The following is a 17231-nucleotide window of genomic DNA, read 5'->3' as shown; positions in this document are numbered from 1 at the left end:
TGTAAAAACAGCAGAATCCTGGACACCACGTATGTACGAGGGTGCCATTTCATCTCCTCACACATAGAGATGTAGGCCTTCCACGTACGATGGTAAATCCTACGTGAGGTAGACTGGTAGAGACCACCAAGCCCCATAGGCCTCGGTCCTTCAGCCCCTGGCTCTCAACAGCCACGCCGTTAAAGCCAGCGACTGTAAAGCAGGGTGGAAGATCGAACCCTGCGACAGAAGATCTTCTTTCAGGGGTAGACGCCAGGGGGCGTCTGTCACCAGACGCACCAGGACCGGCGCGGCCAATCTAGGGCGATCAGGATTGTTGGAATCCCTTCGGCTTCCACTCTGCGCAGCAGGCGAGGAAGAAGCTTCAGAGGAGGGAAGGAGTAAATTAGGCGATAGCGACCCCAAGGTGCCACCAACGCGTCTGACGCGTCCGCCCATGAGTCCCTTGACCTGGCCACAAACCATGGCACCTTCCGATTGAGACGGTACGCTAGAAGGTCCATGTCTGGAGTGCCCCACTTTTGGCACAGACTCTGAAACACCTCCGGGTGAAGTGACCACTCTCCTTGATCCAGTGTTTGGCGACTTAGGAAGTCGGCTTGCCAATTCTGTACTCCCGGAATGTACACGGCCAACAGAGCCGGAACAGACCTTTCGGCCCACCGAAGGATGTGCGCGACCTCCTTTGCTGCAGCTGAACTCTGTGTGCCACCCTGATGATTGATGTATGCCACAGCCATGGCGTTGTCCGACTGGATCCTGACCGGTCGGCCCTGCAGATCCAGGGACCACCTGGCAAGGCACAGCTTCATTGCTTGGAGCTCCAGTATATTGATTGGCAGGCGGGACTCCTCCTGAGTCCAGCGCCCCAAACGCCCCCCCAACCGGAGAGGCTGGCATCCGTCGTGACCACGGTCCAGTGGCACGGCAGAAACGACTTCCCGGTCCGAAGCACCGGAGACGTCAGCCACCACACCAGGCAAGACTTGACCAGTTGACTCAACTGAATCTGGTAATCCAGAGATGACGGGATCTTGTCCCAACGTGACAGAATTTCCTTCTGTAGCACCCTGGTGTGGAATTGGGAATACAGAACCACCTCGAAAGAGGCCACCATCAGACCCAGAACCCTCATGCAGAATCGCAGAGATGACCACTTCTGGGTCGACAACTGCTGCACTGCAGATTGCAGAGTCTATAGTTTCTCCGTTGGGAGAAAAACTCTCCCCTCCACGGAATCCAGGACTAGATCCAGGTATTCCAGTCTCTGAGACGGAACCAACACTGACTTCTGGATATTCAGAAGCCAGTCGAACTCTTGGAGAGTCTGACACGTGATAGACAAGTCCTCTTCTAATTCTGAGCCTGAAGAAGCTCGCAGGAGAAGGTCATCCAGATATCCCACGATAGCGATCCCCCGCTGTCTCAGCAGGGCCAGTATCTTGGTGAAAACCTGTGTGCCAATGCTAAGCCGAACGGGAGGGCCACAAATTGAAATTGGTCCTCCCCGACCGCAAAACGCAGAAACCTTTGGTGCTTTGTGCATATGGGAACATGTAGGCATGCGTCCATGATGTCCAAGGATGCCAGGAAGTCGCTCTGATGGAGCGCTGCTATTACCGAGTGAATCGACTCCACCCTGAATTTTTGCACCTTGACAAAACAATTGAGGGCCTTGAGGTCCAGGATTGGACGGACCCCTTCCTTCTTGGGGACCACGAACAGATTGGAGTAAAACCCCTGAAACCGTTCCAACGAGGGAACTGGTACAATCACTCCCCTGTCCAGTAGATCCTGGACAGCCCCTGACAGAGCCTGCCGGCGAGCCGGAGGAAGCTGGAGGTTGGAAGGAAAAAATCTGTATGGTGAACAAGAGAGAAACTCTATCTTGTACCCCGAGGAAACTACTTCGCAAACCCAACGGTCGGAGAGAAGAGACCTCCACCGAGCCGTGAATTCGCGAAGCCGGCCCCCCACCCGAGACACGGGCGGGGGCAGACCTTCATGCGGAAGCAGGCTTGTCCGCAGGCTTGTTAGGCTTGCGGAACCAGGGACACTTCTGCCCTGTAGCGGGCGCCTTAGCACCTTGCGAATTCTTTCCCGCCGCACGAAAAAAACGCTTGGGGGTAGTAAAAGAGGGCCCTTGCCTACGGCGAGGCTCTTTGCCCTTCCCAGACTGCGGGAGCAGTGTGCTCTTACCACCTGTGGCATCCTTGATGATGTCATCCAGGGATGCCCCAAAAAGTCGTAGACCCTTAAAGGTCAAATCCACAAAGGCCATCTTTGAGGACCGGTCCGCCGACCAGCATTTCAGCCACACAAGGCGGCGCAGTACCACCGCATAGGCGGAGGCTCTGGAAACCAAGGGAAGCGCATCCAGGGCCGACACAGACAAATTTTAGACCCTGAACCAAATGTTCATGCAGGTCTCGGAAGCATCCTGCTCCTCCAGCTTCTGCAGCAACAACTATGCTTGTTCAGTCAGTGTCTGTGACACAAGAGACCCGGCCACAACCGGTCTCACAGCTGAACCCACCACTGTGAACATAGAGCGGGCCACAGCCTCCACTCTATCAGTGGGGTCCGTGAAAGCGGGAGCCCCTTCCACAGGCAATGTGGTGGCTTTACTCAGTCTGGACACGGGAGTGTCCACTGATAGAGGAGAGACCCACTTGTTCAAAAAGTCCTCCTCAAAGGGATAACGGACCGCAAAGTTTTTTAGGAGCAGCAAGAAACTTTCTGTGGCGTGTCCAATCCATACATAGCAATTGCTCCAAACATGGAATACAGGGAAATACTCTTGCGGTGCTGGGCGGTTTTGCGGGACCGGCACATCCGGTGCCCCCGCCATCCTCAAGTTTATGAGTATCACCGCAGAAATAAGACACCAACAAATCCCCCATCATGTACTGACCCTGGTAGAGTCATCCTCACAGTCCGTGTGGGTTAAGCCTGCATCAACTGACATAACAGAACCAGATCTGTGTCAGAGACATCCCCAGAAGCAAGCTCAGGGAGGGGGCGCTTTTGTACCCCCCTTCTGGGCACTAGCTGCTCCAAACCTGGCGAGAAAGGCCACAAGGACAGCCGACATTGCCTCAACAGATGCGGCAGGGGCAGGGGGATTAAAGTATAAATCAGGCATTGCTAAGGCGGAAACAGTTTCATGTTGCCCCACCGCTGTGTACTGCAAGGCAGAACACCCCACCGGTCACCTCCCGGCTGTAAAAATAGAAGGTGAAACCTCCCAGGGACTCACCACTCCACCCGGTTGCAGAGAGAGCTGAAAGCCAGAGGTGTGCTCTGATGTGCTGGCTGTGCTGCGTCTGTCACCTCCGGGAAGATTTGCGGCGTTTAGCAGCACTAAAACTGACACAAGAGGCCAAGACATTTCCAAGATGGCCGCCGTCTGAGGTAAAAATCACCAGCGGGCTACAGGAAAATGGCCGCCGAGCTATGTAAACCGTGGCCACGGCAAAATGGCGGCCATGGCGCAGTTTAAATTCCTCAGTGACGCACCAAACACCTCACACTACACAGCAGCACACAGTAGCACCCCCCAGAGTAAAAACACAGCCCCCGCTATACACACAGGCCCCGGTGGTAATAAAGAGACCCCAGAAGGCCCCTTCTCACAGCCGCTACCCAAAATGGGGAAGGAGGGAGAGGAATAAGGGAGAGAGGAAAGCAGGGTGAACCCTCAGTCGACCTCCCAGGGGAAAATTCCAGTCAAACCACCTTACCTGAGCAACGGGCCACTACTTACCCGCCCTGCAACCACCGCCTGTCGGTATCCCAGACTGAACCAACGTCCACTAACGGCATGGCTGTCGGCCAGACACACTGTGACAAAGCCATAGAGACCGGTCATATGTGTGCCCTGGAACAAGAAGTTCCCCCGGCCGCCCCTGGAGCAATGGGGCCTGTCGTGGACGACCCAAAGCTGAGCTGAGGGCCAGCACACGCTCGATGGCCGAACATGGGGGGACTACAAGAGTCAAGACCCAGCCTGTCACCCAGTCGGCTGTTGATAGAAGATCCCAGGATCCAAAAATGCAGGAACAAAACAATAAAAAGTGAAAAAATCGCAAAAAAATCTCCAGAGTACAGGACTCCAGAGTGCCTGTCCTCTCCTGACGTTAGGCAGAGAAAAACTGAGGCTGCTAGAGCAGGGTGTGGGTTATACCCGGGGAACCACGCCCCTTGGGAGGAGCTGCACTGAGGAAAGTGTTGTTAACACTTAAAGTGCTTTTTTTCTGCCTAACTCTCCTGGAAGGCTGCTGTGTCCGTCCATGAACGGAAGAGAAACACATATATACTGTAGCTATCCCCATAGAATATTAAGCTATTGGGTGACTGCATTGGGTTCCTACGGTAGTTTGGCATGCTCTTGCATACCAAACTAAAAAAAAAAAAAATTCTCGTTGGAAGCTTCAGGGCTGTCTTTATACTTGGTCAACCAGGGAACATGTTCATTTGTCAGAACATCTTACCTGTATGCTTGTTTCAGGACATACTGTAGAAGGGAATGTTTGCTGTAATGTCTAATAGTTTTGAAAAGGGAATTCGTAGTGTCTTGCATATATTACTTTCCTTCTTCTTTAACCGCTTGCTGACCAGCCGCCGCAGTTTGGCTGCGCGAGATCATGTAATATTACGTCATCTCGCGAATCAGCCAATAGGGGCGCGTGCGCGCCCCCAGTCCCGACGTGTGTGGCCGGTGGGCGCGATCACCGCCGGTCACCCGCGATCGCTTGTTACAGAGCGAGAACCGGGAGCTGTGTGTGTAAACACACAGCTCCCGGTCCTGTCAGGGGGAGAAATGCCTGATTGTCTGTTCATAAATTGTATGAACAGCGATCTGTCATTTCCCCTAGTCAGTCCACCCCCCACCCCCTTCAGTTAGAACACACTCAGGGAACATAATTAACCCCTTCCTTGCCCCCTAGTGTTAACCCCTTACCTGCCAGTGGCATTTTTATAGTAATCAATGCATTTTTATAGCACCGATCGCTATAAAAATGCCAATGGTCCCAAAAATGTGTCAAAAGTGTCTGAAGTGTCCGCCATAAGGTCACAGTACCGATAGAAATCGATGATCGCCGCCATTATTAGTAAAAAATATTAATAAAAATGCCATAAAACTATGCCCTATTTTGTAGACGCTATGGGCCAGATTCACATAGAGATACGACGGTGTATCTCCTGATACACCGTCGTATCTCAGACTTGCATCGGTCGTATCTATGCGACTGATTCATAGAATCAGTTACGCATAGATATGCCTAAGATCCAACAGGTGTAACTGTGTTACACCGTCGGATCTTAACTGCATTTTTAAAATGGCCGCTGGGGGCGTTCTTGCTGATTTACGTTGAGAATATGTAAATCAGCTAGATATACGCCAATTCACGAACGTACGCGGGCCCGACGCAGTCACTTTACGCCGTTTACGTAAGGGTTTTCCCGGCGTATAGTTACCCCTGCTTCTATGAGGCGCAGCCAATGTTAAGTATGGCCGTCGTTCCCGCGTCGAATTTTGACATTTTACGTCGTTTGCGTACGTCGATTCACAAACCCGCTGGACGCAAGTTACGATCACGCCGAAACCAATGACGTCCTAGCGACGTCATTGGCAGCAATGCACGTCGGGAAAATATCCGGACGGCACATGCGCTATTCGATCGGCGCGGGGACACGCCTGATTTGAATAGTTCACTCCCCCTAGCCGCGGAATTTTAATTCCGCTGGGGGATTTACGATACGCCGCCGCAAGTTTTGAGCTAAGTGTTTTGTGAATTACCCACTTGCCTCAAATACTTGCGGCGGCGGATCTTAAATCATCTATGTGAATCTGGCCCAATAACTTCTGCGCAAACCAATCAATAAACACTTATTGCGATTTTTTTTTAATGAAAAATATGTAGAAGAATACGTATCGGCCTAAACTGAGGAAAAAACATTTTTTATATATATTTTTGGGGATATTTATTAAAGCAAAAATTAAAAAATATTCTTTTTTTTTCAAAATTGGCGCTCTATTTTTGTTTATAGCGCAAAAAATAAAAAACGCAGAGGTGATCAAATACCACCAAAAGAAAGCTCTAATTTTGGGAAAAAAAGGACGCCAATTTTGTTTGAAAGATACCTCGCACGACCGTGCAATTGTCAGTTAAAGTGATGCAGTGCCGAAACGCAAAAAGGGGCCCGGTCATTGAGCAGCAATATGGTCAGGGGCTGAAGTGGTTAAATAAAATAAATATTTTTTAAGCCGGTAAATGTGAAACTTTGCATATTGATATTCTGTGTTCTCATGAGCGGGTAGAGTTTAGACACAGAATGTCAACAATGTTTCGTCTCTATTGGCAGCTTAGTAAATGCACTGACAGCAAAGCTTAATGTCAGATATAGGGATAAGGTTTGTGTTCACTGCTGCAATGGGTTTGAGGTATATCCTGTTGGTTCAAGATGTTTGGTCCTGGCTAATTTATGTGCAGATTCACCTGGGAGAATTATTATTATACAGGATTTATATAGCGCCCACAGTTTGCGCAGAACATAACCTTAGGGCAGACAGTAAAGTAGAGTCATAGGGCCCTGCACGTTAGAGCTTACAATCTAAAGCCTGGTACACAATACAGTTTTTTTTTCGTGCAACCCAAAAAGGACTGACAGTACCAGTCGGGAACCACTGTACTAACCAATGCGAGGTTAGTACAGCGTTCATCCCCCTGCTGAGCTGTTGTGTTCTGACAGGATGACAGCCCCAGGACACACCCCCCCCCCCCGCCAGAATACACCGATCAGCGTTCTCTGCCATTGTCTGTGAGCGCTGATTGAGAGTTCAGTTGGCTGCTGGTTTTCCAGCATGCACATTTGACATACACCTGGGCAGAATGTCAGCTGGTATAGGCCTCTCTGAAGACAAACGTTTTCAGGGATTGCCTAAAAGTGAAGAGAGTTGGAGATAGTTGGACAGATTGGGGTAGGGAATTCCAAAGGATGGGAGAGGCTCAGGAGAAGTCCTGGAGGAGAGTATGGGAGGAGGCGATGAGGGAGCAAGAGAGCAGGTCTTGGGAGGATTTAATTTGTTGGGTGAGTGGCAGCCAATGGAGGGATTGGCAGAGAGGGGTAGCAGACGCTGAGCAGTTTGTAAGGAGGATGAGTCGGGGAGCAGCATTTATGATGGACTGAAGGGGGGATAACCTATTTAAAGATAATAAAAAATAGAAAAACTGCGCTTGGAGACTGTTAAGCTGCCAACACTTCACTAGAGTAATTTGTCATTTGTTTTCACATACCTTGGGAAACCCAGGTCTATATACACATATATTTTTTTCAGGATTTGTTCCACCATTATGTGTGCCACATTATTGTTTCTACTATTTAAAGGTAAGCCATTGAGGAGGGACAGGTTGGATGAGAGCCAGCGAAGAGCACAGTCACAGAGACCAAAGGAGAAAAGTTTTTTGAGGAGGAGGGGATAGTCAACTGTATCAAAACCAGCCAAAAGGTCCAGAAGTATGAGTACAGAATAGTGTTCATTGCTTCTTGCTATTAGTAAGTAATTTGTAAGTTTTAAAAGGACAGTTACTGTGGAGTGTTGAGGGCGGAATCCAGACTGAAGGGGATCAAGAAGGTTATTCTTAATGAGGTGGTCAATTATTTATAAACTATAATCCACTGCATAACCTTTGAACTGTGACCAGCATACCTAGAAGAGTCAATAAGGGGGGGGGGGTATTGGATAAAGTAGCCCCTTCACTATAAAAGAGAAAAGAAGCACAGGACAGCCTTAAAGTGATTGTAAAGCGGATGTCTCGGCTCCTCTCCGCATAAGCTAACCCCCCTGGGAACCGCTCTCCCAAGGGGGTTACCTTGCGGGCGCGCTCCCAAGTCCTGTATCCGACGTCCATAGCTGCCGACTACAGGACCTGGCCCCAGCCCTTGCGTTATTGGAGTTAATTGACAGCAGTGCGAGCCAATGGCTGCGCTGCTATAAATCTATCCAATGAAGAGCCGAGAAGACCGGGCCGACATCAAGCGCGTTCTCGATGCAGGACTTTTGAGGGCTCAGGTAAGTAAACCGGGGGGCTGGGGTGTCTGCAATCGCTGAATGTTTTTTCACCTTAATGCATAGGATGCATTAACCACTTGAGACCCGCCCTTTTGACAAAAGACGTCAACAGCGCGGCTCTCAGGTGCCAACTGGACGTCTTTGGACGTCTTTTTAAAAGCATTACCCGCGCGTGCCTCTGGGGGGCGCACAGCGGGTAAACACTGTCCCGGCGCTTCGCTGGGAAGACGATGCGTGTACCTGGCGGCCGCGATGTCCGCCGGGTACACGCGATCGTCGGTAAGACAGCAGGGACGTGGAGCTCTGTGTGTAAACACAGAGCTCCACGTGCTGTCAGAGGAGAGGAGACCGATCTGTGTCACTTGTACATAGGGACACAGCATCGGTCACCTCCCCCAGTCACCCCCCTCCCCCCACACAGTTAGAACACACCCAGGCTACACATTTAACCCCTTCCTCACCCCCTAGTGTTAACTCCTTCCCTGCCAGTCACATTTATACAGTAATTAGTGCATTTTTATAGCACTGATCGCTGTATAAATGTGAATGGTCCCAAATTTGTGTCGAAAGTGTCCGATACATCCGTCGCAATATCGCAGTCCCAATAAAAATCGCAGATCGCCGCCATTACTAGTAAAAAAAAAAATTATAAAAAAAATCATAATTCTGTTCCCCATTTTGTAGGCGCTATAACTTTTGCGCAAACCAGTCGCTTATTGCGATTTTTTTTTTCTTTACAAAAATACGTCGAAAAATACGTATCGGCCTTAACTGAGAAAAAAAATAGTTTTATATTTATTATAGCAACAAGTAAAAAAAATATATATTTTTTTTGCAATTGTCGCTCTTTTTTTGTTTAAAGCGCAAAAAATAGGTGATGGTGATCAAATACCACCAAAATAAAGCTCTATTTGTGGGGAAAAAAAGGACGTCAATTTTGTTTGGGAGCCACATCGCACGACCACGCAAATGTCAGTTAAAGCGACGCAGTGCCGGAAGCTGAAATTTCGCCTGGGAACGAAGGGGGTTTATGTGCCCAGTAAGCAAGTGGTTAAGGTTAAAAAACATGAACCTTTACAACCCCTTTAATTTCAGTGTATTGAAACCTGCTATAGGAAAATTATAGAGAAGCTTACAAACGACATAGGGAGAGACTAGGGTCAGTCAGGAAACAGAAATAATGGGCCAGATTCACATAGAAGAGCGGCGGTGTAACGTATCGTAGATCATAGATACGTTACACCGCTGCAATTTTTCATCGCAAGTGCCTGATTCACCAAGCACTTGCGATGAAAACCTAAGCTGGCGGGCCAATTCAAATGGGCGTGTGCCATTTAAATTAGGCGCGCTCCCGCGCCGGACCTACCGCGCATGCTCCGTTTCCGAACTACCGCCGTGCTTTGCGCGAAGTGACGTCATTTTTTCGAACGGCGACGCGCGTAGCATAATTCCGTATTCCCGGACGGCTTACCCAAACGACGTTATTTTTTAAATTTCGACGCGGGAACGACGGCCATACTTTATACAGCAATACGATTGCTGTGTAAAGTTAAGGCACCAAAAAAAACGACTAACTTTGCGACGGGAAACTAGACTAGAGGCGACGTAGCGAACGCGAAAAACCGTCGGGAATCGCCGTAACTCCTAATTTGCATGCCCGACGTTGGTTTACGACGCAAACTTCCCCCAGCGGCGGCCGCGGTATTGCATCTTAAGATCCGACAGTGTAAAACAATTACACCTGTCGGATTTTATGGCTATCTATGCGTAACTGATTCTATGAATCAGTCGCATAGATAGAACAACAGATACGACGGCGTATCAGGAGAAACACCGTCGTATCTGCTCTGTGAATCTGGCCCTTAATTCTTATTCCTATCTCTTTGGGCAATCATCCCCTTTGTTGCTCTCTTTCTTTCTTATTTTGTTTTATGGATTATTTGAGGTAAACAGTTACTTTTGGTTGGTTGCCCCATCCATAACACACCTTTTTTTTTTTTTTTTTTTTTTGCTGCAAGGCTTACTTTTTACAAGATATGAGCTTTTGTTTCAGAGAGATTGTATTTTGGGGTTTTCATACACTTTTTTATTTTATTTTTCTAGTTACTGCTGTATCCTCTGTAGTATCCTTACTCTTGAATGAAAGCCACAGCCTGTGTTCTTTTAGCCAGATTCAGAGAGACTTAGGCTGGCGTATCAGTAGATACGCCAGCCTAAGTCTGAATGTGCGCCCGCGCTAATTTAAGCGTATTCTGGTAACCAGATACGCTTAAATTAGGCTCAGATACGAGCGGCGTAAGTGTCTTACACCCTCGTATCCTAAAGTGTAATTTTTAGGCTGACCGCTAGGTGGCGCTTCCATTGCGGTCAGCGTAGAATATGTAAATCACTACTTACGCCTATTCACGAACATACGCCCAGCCGCCGCAGTACAGATACGCCGTTTACGTAACGCATTATCAGGCCTATAGTTATTCCATCAAATAGCTGGAATAGTAATGTTAAAGTATGGCCGCCGTTCCCGCTTCGAAATTCTAAAATTTTACGTTGTTTGTGTAAGTCGTCTGTGAATAGGGATTTACGCCGTGTACATCCACGTCGAAATCAATAGGCCCGTGCGGCGGACTTGGCCGCAATGCACACTGGGAAATGTAGGCGCACGGCGCATGCGCAGTTCCAAAAAAACGTCAATCATGTCGGGTCAAGCCTAATTATCATAAAACACGCCCCCTCAGCCTAATTTGAATTAGGCGCCCTTACGCCCGCCCGTAATCATGTACTTGCCTCGCTAACTTACGGCGGCGTAGCCTAAATGCCATAAGCTACGCCGCCGCAAGTACATCCTGAATCTAGCTATTTGTCTCTAGTAAATTTGGGCCTGGCCAAATAGAGTGAAAAAGAAATATAGGAAGTGTGAGCTTTGCAGCCAAATTTAAAGAACTGAGCCTGGTAGACTCGGTCAGCGGTTTGTATGGCTGTATTTTCAAAGAAAAGGTGGGGGGGGGGGGGGTTGCTTTTGCCCTGATTATGGATAAGGTCTCTCAGGTTGCCTGAACTGGGATATATAAGGGACTGTGAGTCCGGGTAAAAACTGGTGTGGAAGAGGGAGCGTCTGTAGAAGGAAATTTGTTTTAGCAGAAGAAAGACCCTAAGAAGGTGACTATTGTGTTCTGTTGTGAAATTTGAAAAAGCTGAGCTATACAGTAAAGATTATATACTCTGGCAAGTAGCATCTGGGTGTGATGCGTCTGTAGCGCCCACCCCAAATCTAGGGGGTGCTATTTCATATTTAAGGGAAGTCTGGACCTATATACTTGGGCTCAGATCTGTTCGATTAACATAAATTTGCCTCTGTTCTGGCTGTGGTACTACTTGGTAGTTTCCCTTGTTGCCTGCAGGTGGTGTTGCCAACTTGGCCTTATGTTGGAACGCAGGTGTACCAGGGTGTGTTGGGTGTCCCTTCTCGGCAGCAGTGCAGTGGGAGTGGTGACCCCGCTGTGCATGCTGGGGAGGCGTACTTAAGGGGCAGATGGCATTTTTTGTGGTCCTTCGCCTCATGGCCCTCCTGGCACGAGGTGCGTGTGTACTCAACTTCGGAGCCACTTTGGCCCGGAGTTGTTTCGCTGTTTAGTAGGCCCAGCTGTGCTGGCTGGGGCCTACGATCCTAGGAGGGGATCCCAAGCTGTCTGTCCACAAGGGAGGAAGCTGTCTTAATGAGGGAGACCGGGGGAGGACCTGCCCTGGAGGAGACCGGCAAAGTGCTGACATCTCGGGTGAGGCCTGGTGACCTAATTAAGGAGAGATCCACTATATTGAAAGCCCTGCAGTATGCCGGTTCCGGCTTAAAGGTTTTTCTACTGCATGGCTGGAGGTTCGGGACTTTAAAATCCTGTGGCAGAGGATTCCTGGACGCATCCAAGCTCATTCAAAGGTCTGTGGCAGAGACCAAGTTCATTCCAAAAGGTCTGTGGCAGAGACCGTCTGGACATTAGTTTGTGCATCATCCCGGCTGCTAGGCCAAGTGAGAGGGGACTATACGGGTGAGCAATACCCACTAAATAGCTGAGAGTGAATACTGATTGATTCTGTACCGTGTGCCTGAACCTTCCCCTGCTCTTCTCCTCCTTTCTACTTTCTCTACTTCAAGTTATCCTGCAGTAAAGAAAATAAAACCTAACTGTTGAAGGTTTTACATCTGTCTGGACATTGCATTTATTATGGACTTTCCCACCCTGCCAACAAAGCTACAGAGGTAATGTGCAAACCCAAAATTTAACCAGCAGCTCCTTTGGGGATAGTGCTACACGTCAATCATTGGGGAAATATTTGGGCTGAAGATGCAATGGACATCCTTCCAGGAAATGATGATATATCCCATGGCCTGGGACTGGGTCTGGAGTGGTTTCTGGTGGTGGGTGCTTTTTTACAAACTCACAGAGAGTCTGTGAATGACTAGGGACAATTGATCCATGTGCTGACCTAGGAAACAAAACCAAATCGGTCACAGTGAATTGGCCTGGGGAAGAGAAGCCTAACCTATATGTAGGGTAGCTGTTGTCACCTGGGAAAAGTTTGCGTTCCCAGAGTCAAGAACAACCTGCCAGGCTCAATGCACAAGGGAACTGTTTGACTCCCTAGTATGGTAAGGTTCCAAAATATATGTTGGACACTTAGTACCCAGCAGGGAAGGAAAGGGATGGGGGTGCTTATAAGTTTGTTCAATTGGCCCTGTGTTGACTAGTGTACGCCTAAGGCCTAGTACACACGAGAGGATTATCCGCTGGAAACGGTCCTCCGGACCGTTCCCGCGGATAAATCCTCTGGCGGATTTTGATCTGATGGTTGTACTAACCATCAGATCGAAATCCGCGCGGAATCCATCCGCAGTGACGTGTCGCGCCGTCGCCGCGATGATGACGCAGCGACGTGCGCAACGCTGGAAGGTAAAGACTTCCCACGCATGCGTCGAATCATTACGACGCATGCGAGGGCGGGGATCAGACGGATTGATCCGGTGAGTCTGTACAGACCACCGGATCAATCCGCTGGACAGGATTCCAGCGGATAGATTTCTTAGCATGCTAAGAAATTTTTATCCGCTGGAAATCCATCGGCCCGAAAAATATCCGCGGATAAATATCCGCTGGGCCGTACACACCACAGGATCTATCCGCTGGAACTGATCCGCGGATAAATACCAGGGGATAGATCCTCTCGTGTGTACGAGACCTAAGATATAGAATATGTAAATTTTTCAAGATTTAAATTGAGTTGCAGAAAGCTACTTCCAGGGTAATAGAGGATAACAGGAATGACAGGGAGGCCCACATAGCACACAGTTGGGAGCAAAATAATGTGACTTTAATCACAAAAAACACCAGTTATCTACCTCAGCCTTATCATTGTAAATTAGTAATCAATTGTAAAATATCAGATGTGCTAACAATGTAAATACATACCAGGCCATTCTAGCATTCCTCCGAAGGCCTCTGTTAAATTCTTTAGCCACAGTGTTTTTTCAACCAATATGCTGAAGTTCAAAGCTGGTAAATTCTGCAACAAAATGGTTGCTATCAAGGTTCCTGGACTGAGGACCATGTTGGCTATTTGGTGAAGCTCTACTTTATAGGCTACATCAGTGATAAACTTTTGAATGTCTTCTGATGGTTGATGTGATAAATGCCTAAATCATACAAGAGTCACAAAAAAAAGAAAATAATAATCTCTGTGTGAACAGTTAAAGAACGTTTTCACAGGTATACCTTTATTTTGACTATAAGAAAAACAAAGATGTGTTTAAGAATATGGGGCCAGATTCACAAAAGAGATACGACGGCGTATCTCCTGATACGCCGTTGTATCTCTGAGAGTATCTATGCGGCTGATTCATAGAATCAGTTACGCATAGATAGCCCTAAGATCCGACAGGTGTAATTGACTTACACCGTCGGATCTTAGGATGCAATACTTCAGCCGCCGCTGGGTGTAGTTTGCGTCGTTTTCCTGCATCGGGTATGCAAATTAGCTTTTACGGCGATCCACGAAGGTACGCGCGTTCGTTACGTCGTCGCTAGTTGGTTTTTCCCGTCGCAAAGTTAGTCATGCTTTTTCATGGCTTAACTTTAGAACAGCCATGTTAAAGTATGGCCGTCGTTCCCGCGTCGAATTTCAAATTTTTATTTTTTTTGCTTAAGACGTCCGGGAATACGAAAGTACGTTACGCACGTTGCCATTCAAAAAACACTTCGGGGCGCCGTAATTTCACGCAATGCACGTCGGGAAATTTCCTAACGGAGCATGCGCAGAACGTTCGGCGCGGGAACGCGCCTAATTTAAATGGTACACGCCCCATTTGAATTAGACAGGCTTGCGCCGGACGTCTTTACGTTACTCCGCCGCAAGTTTACACACAAGTGCTTTGTGAATCAAGCACTTACGAGGAAAACTTGCGGCGGTGTAACTTAAAGACGCTACGTTACGCCGCCGCAGTTCTTTGAGAATCTGGCCCACGGTGAGCACAACTGGTTCTGTAATGACCTATACATTTTAAATAGACTTATACATACATTGCCTTAGAGTTAGACTAAGTGATCCAGTGAACTAAGAATGCAATGAGCCGAATGGCTGAGTATACATGAATTTACTTTGCACCATGCAGATTACATTGCTTCTTCATATTGACTATGGGCCAGATTCACGTAGGTCGCCACATCTTTGAGGCGGCGTGCGTATCCTATTTACGCTACGCCGCCTTAAGTCAGAGAGGCAAGTGCTGTATTCTCAAAGCACTTGCCTCCTAAGTTACGGGGGCGTAGCAAAAATGGGGCCGGCGTAAGCGCGTGTAATTCAAATGAGGATGAGGGGGGCGTGTTTTATTTAAATGAATGGTGACCCGACGTGATTGACGTTTTTTACGAAAGGGCGCATGCGCCGTCCGTGTACATATCCCAGTGTGCATTGCGGCAAAGTACGCCGCAAGGACGTATTGGTTTCGACGTGAACGTAAATTACATCCAGCCCCATTCACAGACGACTTACGCAAACGACGTAAAATTGAAAAATTTCGACGCGGGAACGACGACCATACTTAACATTGGCTATGCCACCTAGGGGGCAGCTTTATCTTTACGCCGGATACCTCTTGTGGAAACGGCGTATCTTTACTGCGATGGGCAAGCGTACGTTCGTGAATCGGCGTATCTACTCATTTGCATATTATACGCCGAACTCAATGGAAGCGCCACCTAGCGGCCAGCGGAAATATTGCACCATAAGATACGACGGCGCTCAGTTTGAGCATACACTTAAACATACGACGGGCTTAGATTCCGAGTTACGTCGGCGTATCTACTGATACGCTGGCGTAACTCTTTGTGAATCTGGCCCTATGTGTGTCCACCTTATTTAAATAGTACCTGTCTCAAGGTTTTATGTGAAATTTTGAACAGTTTCATAAGTCAAAGCAGTGTTTCTCAACCTTTTTCTAGTAAGGGCACCCTTAAAAAGTTTTTTCAGTCTTGAGGCACCTCAGTCCAAGGCTTGGTTCACATTACGGTGTGTCGCAGAACATGCGCAAAATCATGCTCATTCCTGACCGTGCTGCAGTGCAATTTAAAAAAAAAAGTTTGGGGACTTGTTTCCCTGCATTTTGTGGGTACGGAAATTAATGGATTGCCCTACATGCAGCTACACAGATGTGAACCAAGGGCTTGTTGACATGTCATAGAGGCGGTAAAACCACATGGTTGAGCTGTTTTTACCACCCTCAACTTCTCCACCTTTAGCTGCAGAGGCAGCAGCTGGTGGTGTTCACATACTGTGGCTGCAACTGGAGGTATACCGAGGGTGAATGGGGCTGCACTGCAACTATGGATCATCTGTGTGCATTGCACGGTTGCGGTGTAGTGATGCTGCTTTTACAGGCTTAAAACAGGTGGTAAAGAGGCAACATAATGCCTCTTTACCGCCTTCCAAATGCCTCTGAAAAGCGATCTGTGCATGGATTGCTTTTCAGAGGAGCAGCAGTCCTTGCTGCTATCAAACAAGCCCTACAAAAGCCATTCTGATGGTACAGGAATGTGGGGGGGTGCAGGATTAAAAGTAACATACACACATACATACAGACACATGCTTACACACGCATACACACATGCTTACACGCGCATACACACACACACACGCACACACACACACACACACACAGACAGACACTCACATGTGCAGACACACACACAGACACACACAGACACATGTATAAAGCCATTTTAAAATTAATCTAGCTTCTAGCTCAGTACCTTTCCAGATTCCTCATTCAGCTGGGTACTGCACTCTAGGGGGAAGCAGAGAGCACAGCACACTCCTCTGCACTTTACTTTCACTTTTGAAGCCGACAGAGCTTCTCACAGTTCGGCAGGAGAGCAGGCTCATCTGACTGCCTTCTCTCCACTGACCCCGCGGCACACCTGAGAACCTCTGACAGCACACCAGTGTGCCGCGGCACACTGGTTGAGAAAGGCTGTGTTAAAGGATAAGTTATGCATTTATTATTTTTGGTTGCAGGAGTCTGTAAAGCACCACCGATCAGCAAATGGTGCCATGCAGGTCTCCTGCACACTGTCAGTGTGTCTGCTTGCCCATACATACTGGACAGGTAAGACGATACTCCCTGTCAGGAAGACTCAACAAACTACCACAGTATCATGGTAGTTCATTAATAACTACAAGCCGCTAGCCATTAGCCGCTAAGGATGTAGTTCATTCAGACACACAGAGCTGTTTTCAAACAGTGACAGCTGGTACAGGGAACTTCTCCCCGTACAGCTACCAGAGGGAGGGGGGCAGTGGGCAGCAGTGGGAGCATGTTACATGTTTCACCCTAAAATCAGGTGGAAAATGTAACATGTTCCCAAGTGTAAACTTATCCTTTAAAAATACATGTTATAATACTTTAAGTAGGATCTTTAAATGTACATTCAGACAAACCCATTTTTCTAGCTTAAAATATAGTAGGGGTGCATTAAAATAACTTTCAGATTTCCCTGATATCCAGAGCTCCGTTAGAGGGAATTCTCTCTTTTTATACTATCATGGTGACAACTGTTTGTATGTCAAGATTCCTATTTTTTTAGTTTCAGATACACTAGGAAAGGATTAA

At 48.0% G+C, this 17231-nt stretch overlaps 1 protein-coding gene across 4 annotated transcripts in view; it reads right to left on the bottom strand.

Annotated features, from left to right (window-relative positions):
* Nucleotides 1-17231, bottom strand: part of LOC120937647 (dihydroxyacetone phosphate acyltransferase-like) — a 111030-nt gene that overhangs the window by 14094 nt on the left and 79705 nt on the right. For all 4 annotated transcript variants that reach the window (XM_040351048.1, XM_040351049.1, XM_040351047.1 and 1 more), the window contains one exon: nucleotides 13537-13760. In XM_040351048.1, the coding sequence (XP_040206982.1) occupies nucleotides 13537-13760 (224 nt within the window). The remainder of the gene's footprint in view (nucleotides 1-13536; nucleotides 13761-17231) is intronic.

This window comes from Rana temporaria, chromosome 4 (assembly GCF_905171775.1).
Source record: "Rana temporaria chromosome 4, aRanTem1.1, whole genome shotgun sequence".
Lineage (NCBI taxonomy): Eukaryota > Metazoa > Chordata > Amphibia > Anura > Ranidae > Rana > Rana temporaria.
The sequence above is the reverse complement of the archived record's forward strand: the minus strand, read 5'-3'. Positions and strand labels throughout refer to the sequence as shown.